At 52.5% G+C, this 16,750-nt stretch overlaps 5 protein-coding genes across 5 annotated transcripts; 1 reads left to right on the top strand and 4 right to left on the bottom strand.

Moving 5' to 3' along the window:
- Positions 1 to 1,456: 1,456 nt before the first annotated feature.
- Positions 1,457 to 2,719, bottom strand: CPAR01_07580 (THUMP domain-containing protein; the record flags this gene model as incomplete). The annotated part of the gene is made up of 5 exons (XM_060491849.1): positions 1,457 to 1,597; positions 1,653 to 1,793; positions 1,850 to 2,308; positions 2,366 to 2,533; positions 2,657 to 2,719. 5 exons carry the CDS (start codon positions 2,717 to 2,719, stop codon positions 1,457 to 1,459), a joined length of 972 nt encoding a protein of 323 aa, XP_060350723.1.
- Positions 2,720 to 3,934: 1,215 nt separating this feature from the next.
- On the bottom strand, positions 3,935 to 5,847 carry CPAR01_07579 (thiamine pyrophosphate enzyme; the record flags this gene model as incomplete). The annotated part of the gene is made up of 4 exons (XM_060491848.1): positions 3,935 to 4,238; positions 4,305 to 4,834; positions 4,891 to 5,594; positions 5,661 to 5,847. The coding sequence occupies 4 exons, from the start codon at positions 5,845 to 5,847 to the stop codon at positions 3,935 to 3,937; spliced, it is 1,725 nt and encodes a 574-aa protein (XP_060350722.1).
- A 2,098-nt stretch (positions 5,848 to 7,945) lies between these two features.
- CPAR01_07578 (Erv1/Alr family protein) lies at positions 7,946 to 8,601 on the bottom strand (the record flags this gene model as incomplete). Its single annotated transcript, XM_060491847.1, has 2 exons — positions 7,946 to 8,384; positions 8,483 to 8,601. The coding sequence occupies 2 exons, from the start codon at positions 8,599 to 8,601 to the stop codon at positions 7,946 to 7,948; spliced, it is 558 nt and encodes a 185-aa protein (XP_060350721.1).
- Positions 8,602 to 9,836: 1,235 nt separating this feature from the next.
- Positions 9,837 to 10,850, top strand: CPAR01_07577 (uroporphyrinogen-III synthase; the record flags this gene model as incomplete). The annotated part of the gene is made up of 1 exon (XM_060491846.1): positions 9,837 to 10,850. The coding sequence occupies one exon, from the start codon at positions 9,837 to 9,839 to the stop codon at positions 10,848 to 10,850; it is 1,014 nt and encodes a 337-aa protein (XP_060350720.1).
- Positions 10,851 to 11,787: 937 nt separating this feature from the next.
- Positions 11,788 to 12,931, bottom strand: CPAR01_07576 (uncharacterized protein; the record flags this gene model as incomplete). The annotated part of the gene is made up of 2 exons (XM_060491845.1): positions 11,788 to 12,780; positions 12,860 to 12,931. The coding sequence occupies 2 exons, from the start codon at positions 12,929 to 12,931 to the stop codon at positions 11,788 to 11,790; spliced, it is 1,065 nt and encodes a 354-aa protein (XP_060350719.1).
- Between the last annotated feature and the right edge of the window lie 3,819 nt (positions 12,932 to 16,750).

The raw sequence follows: 16,750 nt of genomic DNA, 5'->3' as shown, positions 1-16,750 counted from the left end.
AAGCATGCTGCTGCAAGTCATACTTGAACTACTGTCTTCTTACTCTCTGGTTTCTGTCGCCATTACATCTCACACCTCAATGCCAAGGTAGAATGTTCTAACGGGACCACCGAATCACATACCTCCTGGCCGGTCAGGTAGTCGCATTGTGCGGATGGCATACACCTCGCAGAAAGGGAAGTATAGAAGGTACTTAGTAAGCCAAGGTAATCTAGGAACCCAAAGCTCTGTAGGTACCTTTCCGGTAAGGTAGTTACCGGCTGAGGTACGCATCCCATCTAGCAGTAGGTAAGGTAAAAGATGGGCGATCTAGAAGTTCTGCATCAACCATTTCAAATCCCCCCTCATCCAGCCAGACGGAGTCCACTTGCAAAAGGACTATGCTGCAGAGGCCTGATATTTGCATGCACTGGGTCTGCAATGATGGCCAATGTTGAGTTTCCGGATCGACCGCCGACCCCAAGCTCCAACATACTAGCCCCCCCTGCCAGCTGATATAATGTGGTTGAAGCGGCCAAGGGACGGATCTGGGTCCCAAATAGAAGTTTGGAACGTTCCATATGCTGGAGACTCGTCAAATTTATACAGATAAGGCTTAGCGCCGTCATGCTTGCAGATGCGCACTCTCCACACGGCTTACACCTCGCTCCACCCTGAGCGCTCGGCTTTCAGCTGCTACTTTTCCACCAACACAACACCTACGTGACCGCATTTGCCCCCATGTTTGCATGGATTTCCCCATATCCCATATCACGTTGCAGAGATATCTGGCCATCATGGTACTTGGTAGAGCCCGGGTCGTTCATTGCTGCTCCTCCTCTCACGATTAACTTCCCACAAGAAACAGCGTCGGGTTCCCATCAAATTGCCGTCATGAAGCCCTGAGATGACGAACACTCATAGCAGCTCAGTCCGCATAAAATCTGTGCTAGAAAACACTCCAGTGTGTATGGTAAAATCCGGGCTCGACCATTGTCGCAGGCTATTTGGGGTTTGCGCGTCACGTACGTAAGGCCAGCAGCCTTCACCAAGGCTACCCAACCAACACTAATCGAAACGCCAGACCTCGGGCCGCCGGCTCTGAACATCTTCGAGGGACGAGTGGCCATACTTCAGGAGAATACACAAGTCGCACAGTATAACGTTGGGTCTCTATGAATAACCCTCTCAATGTATTGAAGGGGGCGTATCGCCTTCTTTGCTACGCAATGTCGTCAGAAGGAACCAAAAGTGAGCCAAAAGCCCACCAATGTCGAATGATATTGTCATGCAGGGGGGACGGTGCTTGTCAAGGTGCAAGTGAGTGAATCATGCCTTTTATCAACTCTCATCATCTGGTATTCGCAAGACCAATTGGCTATTTCGCTTGGGGTTTCACGAATGCTATACGGTAAGTGCTCCCGTCGCTTGGTCGATGGGTGATCCCAAGTGTATCCTTGACGACCTCATGCACTACTCATGCTGCCTCATTTTCACCTTCCTTTGGTGCCGGGCGATTTGCCTGTGCTCCAGGAGACGCCTTGTACAGTTCGTTGACGTTGAGCTTCTTTAAATCCTCCCAGTCACTGCGCTCAATAACACTCATACCGCAGAAACTCTACAGACCAGTCAGTTTGATGCTCGCTAGCTCTATCCTACTAGTCATCCCTTACCTGAAAAACATCGACAAGTATGACTTTGTCGGCATTAGTGAGATCGACTTTGTGCCGCGGGCTGACGACGCTGGCGATTTGCTTAATGAGCGTGTCGCGATCAAGTGAGTTGTTGCTGCGTATGGAAGGTCTGATGGCATACTGCCAAATATGTCAGCCTGAATCACCCAGTCAAAATTTGCCATGAGTGAACGTACTGTGCAGGCCGGCTTCTCAGTCCGAGCATCACTCCCTCCTTCGACCTTCTCTGCGTCGCCTTCTGCAGCCTGAGCTGTCTCATCTACGAGATCGAAATGCGCGGCCAGAGCCTTTCTAGCGACTCGCACCACGCCGTTCTCAGATGCCTTATCCATAGAGGTGACCGGCGTCAGCCGGTTGATATACTTTGTCTTCCTCTCCTTGAGATCAGTGCAGACGCTGGCGTCTATGCACATCTTACGGCAGAGCTCCACGGGGTCGATGGGATCCCTTGTCTTCATGAAGAAGACACACTCGATCCCAGCCTTGATGGCCTTGAACGTACGCTTGGTCTTGCCCTTGTTGACTTCGCTGATACCATCGAGCTCCTTCTTTATGGACGCTTCAATGTCCTCGTCTTCCTCGTCTGATTCAACTTCTTCCCCGGGGGGAACGATGTCGTAGAGTATCTTTGCGTACTGAGGCGTAGTCGTATGAGTGAGCGTAAATGCGAAATGATGGCAGAATCAACAAACCTCGTCACATAGTATGCTGAATTCGCTAATGGACTTTCCGTCCATGCCTCTGGCAAATGTGACCCAGATACCCTTGTCGCCAACCCCGAGGGCGACGCCCTTGTCCTGAAGACTGGCGACCTTCGCCTTGTGTTGCGGCGTCTGCCATTTGCCGGAGCCTTGCCCACCCTACTTTCTCATCAGCCATGAACTTATACTGAAGAATGGTATGTCTTCTCATAAGATTGTTCAGGCAGGGTCGGGAGGAATCAACTGCGTAGTGCAATGTACAGAAATCAGATGAAAACCTACCTTGCTTCTCTTAGCGGAATGGCCACCAACGCCACCCGACTGTTTCCTCTTCCCATCTGTCATTTTGTAGGAGCTTCGCGAGCTGCAGCTCTGAAATCTTCTGGGATGCTGCGCCGAAGCCCTTGTGGGCTGTGACTATGGAAATTGTGCCTTGTGGGATTGCTGAGAGAGAATGGAAGCTTGGTGTGCTGCACTGAAGATAGCTAGAAGAGGTAAAAAGTCCACACCGCCCAAAGGCAAGAAATCAGACGAGCTGGACCCGCTATACTTTCTGCGTCTTATTGCAGCCTGAGGGTCACTTCCCAACAACCAGCCATTGTCAACAGCCATCAGTTCGATGGTGCTTAATCGAAGCTTCTCAATTGACATCGTAGGGCTTGTTTCTAAACGGGTCGAATATGAAAGCTCTATCGTTGAAGCGATTGGCCTTCAACGATGCCAATTTGCGTTCTGAGAATTAGAACCTGACAAACAAAACACGATTCGGTTACGATTTCTAGACCTTGATCCCACGATTCTTTAAGTCAAGTCTTATGCAAGGGAACGTCAGCTGATGTTATCAATTGCATGAATTGAATGTGCCGAATCTCATGCTGGACGACTTGTCGGGAAGTCAAAGTCCAGCTGCGTGGAACTATGGCAATTGAATATTTATCTAGTTGCTTTAACTTCAGCTTACCTCCTTGTGAGTACTAGAGACACAGCGGAGGGAGAAAGACGCTGCGCCTGTCATTTAGTTGCTAGCTACAGCTCAATTCCACTTGACGAGACAGGTCAAAATATCAATGAAGACACAGAACTGCCATAATTCTGCGCAACCTTGGAGCGCTGACTGAAGACGCACTTATGCCAAGGTATTCCTGTCATGTAATTTACGCCGCGGTCGTCTTCAAACTACTCTCCGATACAAAGAGCCTTCTTTCACATTTTCCTTTTGGTTGTTGTGAATACTTGAGCCATGACACGGCCGAGGCCTGTTGATCGCTTGAAAGACAAAGACCGTGTGCTAAAGAGTGCGAGTGTGTCTATTGTCCGCAAGTCATCACTCGGTAGGCCGTCGTCTCATATCAATAATATCCGGTGCAGGAGAATAATGAAATGCCGATCTAGTTCATATGTAATCTAGCCGTAGTCGTCTCACTACGTTTTGCCAACCAATAATCTAAAGCCAAGGATAACCACAGAAGCAACCAATTACGTCTAGCCATGCGCCAGAAAACCATTTCCTGCGCCGAGGGAATCAAACCATCTTCCATGAAAAAAATTGCTGTCGTCTCTTTACTCGACCTTGGCGTTGTTTCTAGCGCTGGCCTCAGCAGTCATGATCAATGCTCTTGGCGCATCCTCCTTGGGGAGGTAGAGCTCGACAAACTGTAGTGTTGTGGGGTTGTTGAACTCCTGGTCAGTCAGGAGCTTCTCAAGTTCATCCTTTGTCTTAACGACGAACTTCTTGGCTGTCTGCTCGGTACCGCCGAACACTGTCGCAAGTTCCTTGTACTGCCACTGGACAATGTCGTTGTACTCGGCCTCCATGCCGTGGATGAAGCGCTCGATGGTGTATCCATCGTTGCAGATGACGAAGCTATGATGTAACGTTAGCGTGAGATTCTTGGAGTCGGTGCAAAGGAATAAGGGGAGTTGGACTCACATTGTCGTCTTCAAGCCGTGGCGCAACATGGTAGTGACCTCCTGGGCCGTAAGTTGGAATGATCCGTCGCCGACGAAGAGAATTGTCCTGCGGTCCTCTCCCGCATCCTTGGCTGCGAGAGCAGCACCCTGGGCAGCACCGACAGACCAACCGATACTTCCCCAGAAGACCTGACTCAAAGCTGTGACCCCAGCAGGGAATTTGGTGTCCCAGATACCGAAGTTGGCCGTTCCGGTCTCGGTGACAACGATGTCATTCTCGCGAAGGTAGTTGCCAACACGAGGCCATAAGTAAGCCTGGGTAATGGTTTGCGAGGGGTCCGAGTTGGGGCTGGGCACTCTGTTGATGACCTCGGGTGATGTGACGACGGAAAGCTGGCTCAAGTCAAGACGCTTAGTGACCTTGCGGAGGACTCCGCGCATGGTGATGCCAGGGTATTCAGAGTATCTGACTCTCATGTGTGTGCTGTGGAAGTCGATGGTGTTCAGCTGCGATGTTCTGTAAGAGAATCCAGCGGTGTTGAAATCGCTCTGCAAGAATTTTAATGAGCTGTCTTCGGACTTCTAGGAGCGACGAGGCAATTTACCTTGAGACCACCAATGGACAAGATCAAGTCTGAGGACTCGAGTCGCTCACCAACATCGGGTTGCGAAGCGGTACCGGCATAAACACCGCCGTAGTTGGGGTGAGATTCGTTGACGGCACCCTTTCCCATGGGCGTTACGAAGACAGGAATCTTTGTCTTCTCAAGGAGTGCATGAACCTCGGGGAGGACGCGGTGGCGAATAGCGCAGGCGTCAATCAGCATGACGGGCTTCTTGGCGGCATGAAGGGACTTGAGGACGACGTCGACAACGTAGTCCTCTCTGTCAGGGTCGTTGGTGGCCTCCTCGAGGTCAATGGGCTTGTTCAGGCGCTGGCCCTCGATCTTCTTCTGGACCATGTCGGTGGGGAGCATAATGTAGACGGGGCGACTGCGGATCCAGCACTCTCGGAGAGCATGATCGATCTGGTTGGCAATCTCGGCGGGGTTGTTGAGGCGCGCAACATCGCATGAAATTTGAGAACTCATGTTGGAGAAGACGTTGAAGTCGCCGTTGCCAAGGGTGTGGTGCAGGAGCATGCCGTTCTTCTGAGAGATCGTAGAGGGGCAACCGACAATGTGTACGACGGGAATGTGTTCTGAGTAGGCACCGGCGAGAGCGTTGATGGCGGAGAGCTCGCCAACACCGAATGTAGTGATGATGGCAGAGATGCCCTTGACACGGGCGTAACCATCGGCAGCGTAGCCTTGAAGGATGTCAGTTCGTCGATCGAAGCTTACTTGGCAAGTTGATAGGTTGTAGGGATACTGACCGGCGTTGAGCTCGTTGACATTACCAACCCATTTCAGGCCGCACTGGGGAAGATAGTCGAGGGCAACGAGGTTGAAGTCACCGGGAAGGCCGTGAACGGAGCGGACACCGACCTCATGGAGTCTCCTGAAGAGGTATTCGACGACGTCGACAGGCTCTATAAGCCCTTGGGTTCTGATATCAGCCATGATCGGATATGTGTGTGAGCAGCTGATGGTGTAGAAGGGGGTAGCTTTGGATGCTACCTCGAGTGTATGTTGTAGAAGTGTTCGTCTGTGTAGATCTGGAATGAAGAAGGAGAAAAAGGGTCCCAGTCAAGGCCAGAGGCGTATAGACTTATATCAGAGTCAACAACCTGCGGAGATGGCGATGTTGTTGATGGTCCCAGTCGGACTTGGACTCACTCGAGTCTCGGCATCATTGCATGGGTCGGCCAGGATCGTCAAGTCAGACCACTGGCCATTGCAGATTGAAACGACAGGGCCATCGGCGATGGGCGACAGCTCATGTAGCTCCATTTTCGTATAAGTGACAAGATACTACGAGCCAGCGAGGCGGCTGAAGCGCAGGCAGTGGGTACCGGGTCTCGGCATGCGACGGGCTCGATCAAGATTTGGGTGAAAGGGGACCAAGATGGGGGTCCTGGCACCAGACGGGAAAAGACGCGAGATAGTAGCGTGGTTACCCATCTTGGTGCGGCTCAGAATAGAGTAGAGGGCGAGCAGACAATGGGTGCATTGCACCGAGTAAGGAGATACAGTCAACAGTGAGTGATGTAATGGAACACGCCACAGGAGGTTGCGGTCACCAATACACCGGGCTCAAGCCGGGCTGGGCCGGTGGGTTCCGGAGGTGAGGTGAGGTGAGGTCCCAGATATCTGAGGGAAAAAAAAGATTTATTTTGGTACCTTGTCACTGTTCGACGTAAGGCAACATTCTACTGATAGTGAGACAACAGAATGGGACGATAATAAAGTTGCCCGCATTCAGGGCAGAACAAGGAAGAAAGCGAACGTATCCGTCCTGAGCATCCGTTTCCGTACGTGGTTTGTGGATTTTGGGTCCTCTGGGAGAGAGTGCAGGAAGGAAAAGTGACAGTTCTGGGCAGCATAAGGCCTAGAACACGTCAGGACCAACCAACCTAACTAACCCTTGTCCCTGCCTGCCTGTGAGTGTGAGGCAATGGAAGCCCGCTTCCCAGCTGGCAACTTGGCAAGGTACGCAACCGTTGACAGCGTGGGATCTGCATCCACCCCGTCGGGAAACTGCGGCGTGCCCTGCTGTTTCCCACCCTTCCACGCTCCTTATCCGTGCGAATTCACATTTTAGCCAAACTTGTAACCTTCGCATCCTGCTTTGAGCCAACATAAGACCACAACATGAGCTTGGAACCCCAAGGATCAGCGGCAATGCACTAGAGCGACTCAGACAATTCCATGGGGGGTTATTGCTTCGCTTCCGGGTGTCCCTGACCGCCCCTTCCTGTCGTTGTCGTGCGCAAACTGGGGGGAAAGGGGAGCGGCGCACCATTCAGCATGATCTGATGTTGGCCCCAGCCTATCGGCCCTGCTACGGCGCAACGGCCCAAATAAAACGCAATGGAAGTACCATTGGGCATCGTGCGCCTGTCAGCTGCGGAGCCGGGCCCGGGGCCCGCTACGCTCGACTTCGGGCCGCCGCTCGAAGACCGAATTATCTCGCGATGCCGTTCGAACAAATCGCTTGGACCTCAGCCCCGAACCTGAGGACGACCGAAGAGAACGACTGACCTCTTCTCTTAGTTTTGGGACAAGTTCTCCAGACGAAATACTTGGTCAAACATCAACTCGACAGTTCAGCTCTGTCACTGGCCCATTCACCTGCCTGGACAGAATCCTGCAAATATTAGATCATGTTCTGGGGATCTGCAATGGCCAATCGGAAAAGCATGACAAAGATCTGCATGCATAAGGGTCTACAAAGATAGGAATTCGTCATTCTTCACCTCAACCAGCTACAAGCAACAACGCCCAACCCTTGGTAAGCAGTAAATGCTTACATGCAATACAATCCGAACGAAACTTTACAGAAATGTAGTCCGCTTGTTTCCCTATTATTCTAGGTGGAGGGTATGGTAGGTATTCTACATGCGGTTCAGCATGCTGTCTTGCTCTGCTGCCGCTGGAAGAGTAGCATCGTCTATCAAAGTCCAACGACCGTGGCTTTTCTCGCGATACTATCACGTGTGCCCGTCGCCGTTGGTCATTTTATTTCGTACACATTTATACAGCTCGAATCGCGTCGCTTTCAATCGCAACGGCCGTCTTTCCAACCCGTCCGCCATCGCTCTTCCCATTTGCTGCAGTCAAACTCCTTTTTGCCCAGCTTCCGATTGACCTCGTTGTGCGCCTCGCACAGCCAGTTTCCAAACTCGCTCCGCCCCTCCACTCGAATCCGTTCTTTTTGTATGTACGATTGGAAATCTTCGGCGCACATCCAGCAAGGGTAAAGCTTGGAAAAGAGTCTCATGAAACCTCGAAGGTCGTCTTTCTGGCTAGGGGAGGGCTTTTCGGGGTACGTTGCTGCGATCGAGTGTAGCAGTTGCCAAGTGCCTCGTCCAAGGGCCTCGACATCCGGGGGGCAGTCGTCGACAGGCGCCGAGGCCACCGGAGTTGGTTTTCTGACTGAGCCGTTCATCTGAGAAGCCCAGCTCGAAAAAGCGCTCTTCGACGAGCAAGACCGACATCTGAAGATGACGCATGTCAGCTGAATCTCCGGTGAGGAAGCACCGACGGATTGAACCACCGCCGAAAGATCACCGTCAAGGAAGTTATGGGAATTTACGGTTTGCCATCTGGGCCCAAGACCATTCCCTTTGGTAAAGGCTTGGGCTGCTCAGCTGCCGCTGTCGCCGCGGGGGCTGTGACGCTGCTTAATTGAGGGTCTCGCTCGGCGTCGGCCATGGCGATAGTACTGCGCGAGAGTTTCGCCCTTGTCGCGAGAAGCGAGACTAATATCGACGGGCCCTATAGAAAGAGAATGGATGCGACAAGGGACTTTGAATGGGGTGGTCTGCCCAAGTGCGCGCGATGTCGGACGGTGTTCGAATTTTGGTGGGGAGGAATTTGTAAGCTCAAGAGCCTCGTCAGTACCTCAAGGAAAGGATGCCGATGGCGGACCGTTATCGATAACCCACCAAGGCCACTAGAGGTCAGGTAAGGCAAGGTACCTCAAGGTACAAGGATCGCAAAGCACTATCTATTCTCGACCTGAAATTCCAAAGTGATAATGCCCGGTCCAACCAAGGGTGGCCGGCTCCCGTCGGCAAGCACCGGTAGACCTTCGACGTACCCAGAACCCGTAATTGGGATCCGGCCTGGTCTATCGTGCTGCATTGGTGTGGTGTGAGGCGGGAGTCTCTGGGTTTACGGATGTAATCGGCGCCTTACCGGGGGATCCGCTGCTTAATCGATTTCACGCTATCCGCAAGGTACCGAAAAGATGAGGTGGGGTGTTTCTTGTCCCTGAGCCGCATGGCAGTCATTCAAGGTCAACCCATTTGTCCACCTGGCAGCTGTCTTTTCAGACCGTCAAAGTGCATCTACGACCCGGGGGTCCTTGCAGATGTATCCGTAATAAGGTGCGAGTAGTTCCACTTGGTTCTAGCAATCGTGTGCTCTCTCTACTCATTGAGACTCGGGGGCAGGCCATGTGTCTGGTATTCTCCAAACCCCTCCCCTTTATATATCCCGAGCGAGAAATTCGATGAACTTTACTGTTGTCTCGCATGTCTGATACGAAGAACTCGTCCAGTACTTCACTTCTGCGGTGCTTCGTCAGATTAGTGACCTCGATGCTTTGAACTTGTGTTCCGCGTCGGAGTTGACAACGGCGAAGAAGCTGAGTCGGTCGAGGAGATTCGTGTAAGTGAAATGGCACCGACTTACCTAAGATAGTACGTAACTCTACATCAAGCCAGCTCCGCCTGCCAAAATTCACCGAATTGCCCGCGGCGGGGCACCGTCCCGTCGTCCAGTGCGATAACCATTATGACGGCGAAGTCAAACCCCCAAGTGCGCAGCTGAGCGGGAAGTCGTCACCGTTGATTTGATACTCCAGCAATTGACTTTGAGACGTCTGATAGTTTAATTCATTCGCTTTACTCATCACGACACAGCGGGCCGCAAAGACATTTGCCATGGCTCAGAACCCCTCATTTGCTTTGGCAGTCAAGGTGCCTGTCCTGCTGCTCAAGACAAAGTCAACTCCGGGCGACTCGTACGAGGACTTACTCTCAGGTGAAACTGACGGGTGTGCCTTCGAACCAGCTTTTGTCCCGGTGCTGCACCACACCTTTCAGAAACAGGGCATGACGACGGTCAGGCATGTCTTGCAGCAACGTGAGATTAATGCTGGCAACGACGCCTCTTACGGCGGTCTCATTTTTACCTCGCAGCGAGCGGTCGAGGCGTTTGCCAGCCTGGTGGATGAGAAGAAGGGTCCGTCGGATTCGCACCCGCATCAAGAGCTTAAACTCAAGCCTCTCGACCGTAACAAAGCAGAGCTAACCGGATTGACAGGCACTGAAGAAGAGTGGCCTCATCTCCAAAATATACCAGTTTACAGCGTTGGGCCGGCTACCACACGAGCTCTCCAGTCCGTCTCACAGCACGCCCCGTTGCAAATATTCGGCGAGCACACGGGCAATGGCGATGCCTTGGCCAAGTACATTTTGGACCACTATGGCCGATGGTACCAAGACCGGCAGACGAAGCCACCGCTGCTCTTCCTCGTTGGCGAGCAGAGGCGGGACATCATCCCGAAAACCCTCATGAACACCGCTTTGCCCAGCGAGAAAAGGATCCAGGTGGACGAGGTCGTGGTCTACGGCACGGGTGTCATGGAGTCTTTTCCTCAAGACTTTGAGAAACACCTGAAAGATACTGAGGGCCTGCCGATGCGGTGGGTGGTTGTCTTCTCCCCGACTGGTTGCGAAGGGATGTTGCGCGGGCTGGGGATGCTGGACGAGTCCACAGGGAGGGTCAAGAAGGACGGGCTCGAGGGACGTAAAACGTTCATTGCAACGATCGGTCCGACGACGAGGGACTATCTAAGACGAACGTTCGATTTGGATCCAGATGTTTGTGCTGAAGAGCCAAGCCCAACAGGCGTTCAGCGAGGAATCCTTGATTTCATGGGAAAGCAGACATAACGTCTTTCTTAAAATATACAAGAATAAACCCTCAAATGAATCCCTAAAAGCGCCCGAGTGATAACTAGACGACGAGGAGATCATAGGGAGCACTGGGGGTTTGTGCCCTGCCTATGACTATATGTGACCATTTCAGCCCGTCTTTCCTTACGATTGCAGGACACGTTCATACATCGTTAGGAGAGATACGCAGTTGACAAATCTTTCAGCTCCAAGCCAGCATGAACCGTACGGAACCTCCTCGCTACCTTAGAGACACGACCGATGTTTAGAGCTTGGATGCAGGTTGTGTGCATTGCTATACCGTTTGACGTTACACGGGCACGCGCGATGAAGGAGACCTTGCCGGTATGGGGCTGAAATACGTTTTGATTGGCTGCTTGTCCATTAAAATCGAGACGCGACTCACGCGCGCCTCACGCGCAAGTCTTCCGAATTTCAACGCGTCGCGTACCAGGGACGCGTTGAATGCCACACGGACCACGAGACCCAACTGGGGGCCTTTTGGATCCTTTCCTAATCAAACGATGAAGTGACAAAAAGGATTGGTCAAAGAGAAACAGAAAAAAACAAGCTTCTACATGTGAAGCATTTGCTGAGCCGGGAACATACAAGTGCCTCACTCCCATTCCGATTTGGCGCTCTCAACGCCTCTGGTTCCTTGCGTGGCCCCACGCATAAAATGAAGATCAATGGCTGGAAAGAAATGTTTTCGTAGTACCGTCTCCTTGTCGAGGGAATGGCGGCGTTGCTCACAATGAAGCTATTCTCGTCCATCGTGAAAGTAATTGCGGAAAAAGAGGGGGTAATATCTCCGCTTTTTGCGTAGGTTATGCCGTGCCATCATAGCCAGCGTTTGGTATCATTCAAAAGTATAGCATTGGTGATAATGACGACGAGGAGAGAGCCACCAGACGCATCTGTTAGACATCTCTCATCAAGCCAGGGGTTCGTCAAACGTCAATCGTCTTCTAGCCAGACTGACGGGAGTCCTCGCCGAGGAGAGAGCGACGGGTGTCTTCCATGCCTTTTGAGCAGGACTAGGCGTGATGTTGACAAAATCTGCGAAGTCGAAACCTTGCCCGGGCGTGTTGGGGAACATGTTGCCGCCACCTGGGGTGGTCATGTGTGAAGAAGGCAAAGTCATATCTCGACTGACCTTGGAAGGAGGCGTCGAAGGAGGCTCCATCCTTGTCTTGGTAGATGGGACGGCGGGTGACGGAGAGGCAGCCAGGTACAGCAGAAGGTCGGCGCCTTCTTGGCCGGATTTGACGGGTTCACCGTTGATGCCTTGGTCCTTGGTACGGCGATTGGGCAACATTCGATTGCGCATTGGTGGTGTTGTAGGGGGTGAAGACCGAATATTCGTGGCCCTGAATGACTGTACGGGCAAGAGATCGTCTTCATCATCCGAGGCTGCCGCAAAGTTTGGCGACACCAGGTCGTCTGCTAGTCTTCGAGCCCCCTGAAAGAATGAAACATCGGGGCCAGTAGATGTGGTGAAGTGTTGTTGCCTTCTGGGCTTAATCGGAGACGATTGCGCTAGCTGATGACTTTCTTTCCACGAAGTATGGCCGTGCAGCGACTTGATGGGAGTAGGGGACGAGCGATAGCGTTTGCTTGGGCTAGACGATGGACAGTCGAAAGATGCCATGTAGGTGCGCTTGCGATGGCCGGTGCTCCCGTTGCTGGACCCGATGGCGTCGGAAAAGAGGGGAGCTTTCAGAGGAGAGCTCATAAGGGCTCTCGTGGGATATGGAAGGTCGGAGGCGCTCGAAGAGGAGTCGGACAAGAGGTCTCCCTCGGTTAAACGCTTCCGTCGCAGTTCCTCCTCATACTTTGGTTCGATAGTATCGAGTGTTAGGTCTTCCCAGCCATGCTTGGTTTTGAATTGGGCGAGCGCGAGTCGGTTCTGCAGTCTTCGGGCTATCTGTAAGATTGTCAGGATCAGGGACATTCTACTTTGTGAGGTGCGTTGTGGTCTTGGCTATGGCCCTTTGTCAACATACCTTGCTCACTTCCACCCTCTTCAAGACCTTGTCCGCCACCTCTTCAGGTTGTTGCTTCCACACAGAAGACATGGCTTGGAGGTAGGGCATGCAGTATCCCGTGGATTGTGTTGATGCTGTTACTGGAGAGGAACAGGCCCGTCGTCTCTAGTCAATGCGATCTGAGTAGGAAAGTGAAGCGTCGTAACCGTCGGCTGTCACCTCCTACAGTGAAAGCGGGGGAAAGGAGGATACTGGGTGACGGGAGTCCAGTCCAAGGGCCCGATCGTCGACCTTGAGGATGGGGGGGGGGGGGTGAGACCTTGAGAAGCCCGTAGCAACCAACGGTCAAAGGAATGGTGGATGAGGGGTTGGATTGTTCTTATGGAATGCGTGGGAGGAGGGAGTGTATACAACCACAAAGGAATAGAGGGGTGTGTGTGTGTGTTTTCAAGGTACAATCGAGGTAAGGAGCAGGAAGTTGTCCCAAATCGAAGTCATGCACTGCGTTGTCGAGATTTTGCTGTGGAGGAGAGTGACAACGAAAGGACCTGGCTGAACGGGGAGAAAGAGGAAAGTTCAGATTGAGTGGTGTTTCCACCACCTGGTCAGCTGGGAAACGTAGCGCAGTGAGTGGCCCGGTCTCAGCGGATGGAGGACCCAGCCGGGAAGCAAAATTCACCTACAGTCCACTGGACCCAACCAGACTCCGGGGCCACCTGCCGCTGGACCCCTCTGAGTCTTCACCTCAGTCCGGGCAGGTTTCCCGTCCCATTGACGTGGAAACGACCTGAAGCGCCAATTGTCCCCTCTAGGCTCTACCTTTTACCTGCCATCACCCGACTTTTGCTCTGGAAGGTACCACCCACTGTCCTGTTTGGAGAGCTCGCCCGGACCTTCCCGTTCCTATCCTAAGGTACCTCAAGATAAGCGCAGGTAAGGCGCCTTATGGAGGATGGAGATATTCCACTCCCATCTTGCTCTTGATACCTTACTTGCATTCGATCTTGATCTTCAGGCAAGGGAAAGGCTTTTGATGGTGCGCATTTGGCAAGCGCCGGACCCCGTCAAGCTGAGTGCCGATAGCCTCCACTATGCGCTTTTAGGACCAGCCGGAGTGAGGTGTGGGCTTCTTCAGAGGGGAGGTCATGCTCAACTCACATACTGCGTTTCTCAGACTTCCCAAGCAAAGGTAAACCTCGTCGAGGCCCGGGCAGAAGCGACGGCGCGGATCAGAAACGCCTTACCAAAAACGGATCCAGCTTCCCCAACCAGCGGGTTTGCTCATCTAACTTGCACTTGTCACGGCAACTGAGGCGAGGGCGGGACCACAGAATCTTTCGTCCTCGTTGCCAACCTCATGCTTCTCGTACCTCGAGGCTTGCCTGGTGCTCGCTTTTTTTCTTTTTTCTTTTTCTCTCCCCCCCTCTCATCGAAGAGCTCGTTCCAATGCTGTTGTGCTGCAAACTTTTTTTTTTTTAACGCATTGGTCATGTGCGTCGTAGCGCGCAATCACCGTCAAAGGCTTGACTGAACGAGACGGCAAGTATGCGCCACACTACTCTCAAAAACTTACTCCGTCTCCTGTTGATCCGTACTGATGCGAGAGCACTACGGCGGACTTGAGATTCAATGTATCGTGTTGACCGTAAGAGTGAGTGTCCGCAAGCCGTGCCCATTGCAATCGATGTCACTGGAAACGTCAGTGCGTTCCAGACCTTGTATGGGCGTGACACTGTCTAGCATTCCAGCCCGTGAGATTCCTTTTGGATACCGTTGGCAGGGCGCTCATCTACCAATCATACGTGCGGGTCGTACCTGCCAGAGAGATGCCCATGTGCCGAAGAGGGCATCCTCTACCTTATTCGTAAGGTGCCTATGGTCAAAGTAGGTGGTCATTTCCCTCAGTCTCTCGGAGTCCAGGGGCTTGAAGGAAAAATCAATTAAGACCCCTGTCGATGCTAACAGCTCCTTGGGCGCCTACCCACGCGCAAGCTAGCGAAGTGAGTTAGTTCACTCTGCAACCTACGCAAAGGCTCGTCAATCTCTCCCTGCCACCCAGTTTACGACACCATCTGGAGACATGCGCAGTTGGTTGTTCGAGCCTCGAGGGACCAACGAGCTCCCCTCGCGAGGTGTAAATGAGCAACTTATCTAGTCTTGGAGGGCGAGTTGAATGTCACTGAAAAACAACCGCCAGAAGCCCGTCTCAGCTCATCCGCGTTTCCTTCTCTCCGACCGAGACTGTTGCCTGGACCCACATTAGCCGACATTCTATTCAAATTCTCAGTACCTTTGAAACTTGTGGTCTACCGGCAGAAAGCATCAAGAACATACGTCGGTCTTGATGGTAAACATCGTCAAGGGCACCATTGTCTTTGGTGGATGCTGCCATTGGCGACCGAAAACGCACATGGCCTTCTCCTGCTTGCAGGGTCAAGAGGCAGAATGCCCATACGGCAGCACGCCGTCACGCCGTCTGCCGATCATGAGAATACGATTGTCCGACGGACCTGATTCCGTATGGTATGTCTTCCTGTTGGTGGAGATAATTGGAGATCGAGGCATGTGTACTCCGTAATCCAGGACGAATACGTAATTACTCTGTCGTTTTACAACTAAGACGGGTAGTCGGACCTCTCTATGCGATTATCCACCAGATATGGACACTTCCTAGTAGCATGTGATTTTTATGCATCATACGGATACCGAGAGCAGAATATGGATAAACGGATACTCGTCGCCAAGCAATTACACACAAATACGGAGTACGGATACCTAGATGTGGAAGCTATCCATGGAGGAGAAAGTGCCCATCCGGATCTTGTTGTCCCTTGGGCGATACGACGATGCAGACGTGCATAACATGCAGGGAGGAAGCAGTCTAGCTGCAGCATGCGCCTGACAGGGGGACAATTCCAAGATAGTTCAAACAAACAGGAGAGACTCTTAACCAGTTTCTTAGTATCGGGGAATCAACTACTATAGCACGGCCGCTCTCCCTCTCTACTTTCCCGCGCCGCCCACTTTGGCCAAAAATAAAACCAATGGGCCACACAGTGGGCTTGCGGGTGACGTGAGTTGGAATCGACAGTCAATGGCAATCGGCACGGCTAGTGGGTTGGTGTTGTCAGGTACCCGAAGCCGCCACCAACCATAACCGTTGATTTTTGCCATCGTTCCAACCGAATTGGGGTGCATGAAGGGGAAGAAGAGCTCTCGCCGATACAGAACGGAGCCGTATGTTCTTGCCAGGACTGCAGAAGCAACCAGTATTCTCCTTACTGGCTGCTAGGCGATTGAGTCTGCGAACAAGGAAGGCGGATGGAACAGTTACACTACAGAGGGCGTCACGCAAAGTCTGGAGTACCATGTTGGTCGGCGGGCAACGGACATGCGGCCACCGAGATATAGACACAAACGCTGCACCTTATCCTGTTATTGAGAATAAGAGCTGCCAAGCACCCAAGGTACGGATCGAGAAAAACACTGTTATAACTCCAACTAAGTCGAACAAGGCATCCACCACCGAGCCAAGATAAGATTTGGATACGTTAGCTTGTAGTGGCCGCCCATCCGTACCTTGCCGTGCTTGCGTGCTAGAGCCTAGAGGTGTGCAGCATGGTATGTCGCGAAGCCGATGGTGGTGACTGGTGAGTGGTGGTGACTGAATTCCTCATCTCGATCACACCTTTCCATTTCGACAGGTGGATCCACCGGTTCGGCGTCCATGCCTCAGCCCCCGGTCCTTGCCGCCCGGGCCTGGCTGGCTGCCCTGTCATCATCCATGCAGATACCTAGGTGGAAGGTGGGAAGGCAGCGGAACCGCTACAGCCACAGCCTTGCGCCTGCTGATAATCAGCCACTATCAGATTCGGGAACCTAGCGTAAAAGTACAGACACTTATTAACT

This window comes from Colletotrichum paranaense (genome assembly GCF_030867605.1).
Source record: "Colletotrichum paranaense strain IMI 384185 chromosome Unknown Scaffold_5.1, whole genome shotgun sequence".
NCBI classification, from domain to species: Eukaryota; Fungi; Ascomycota; class Sordariomycetes; order Glomerellales; family Glomerellaceae; genus Colletotrichum; species Colletotrichum paranaense.
This window is presented reverse-complemented; position numbering and strand designations above follow the sequence as displayed.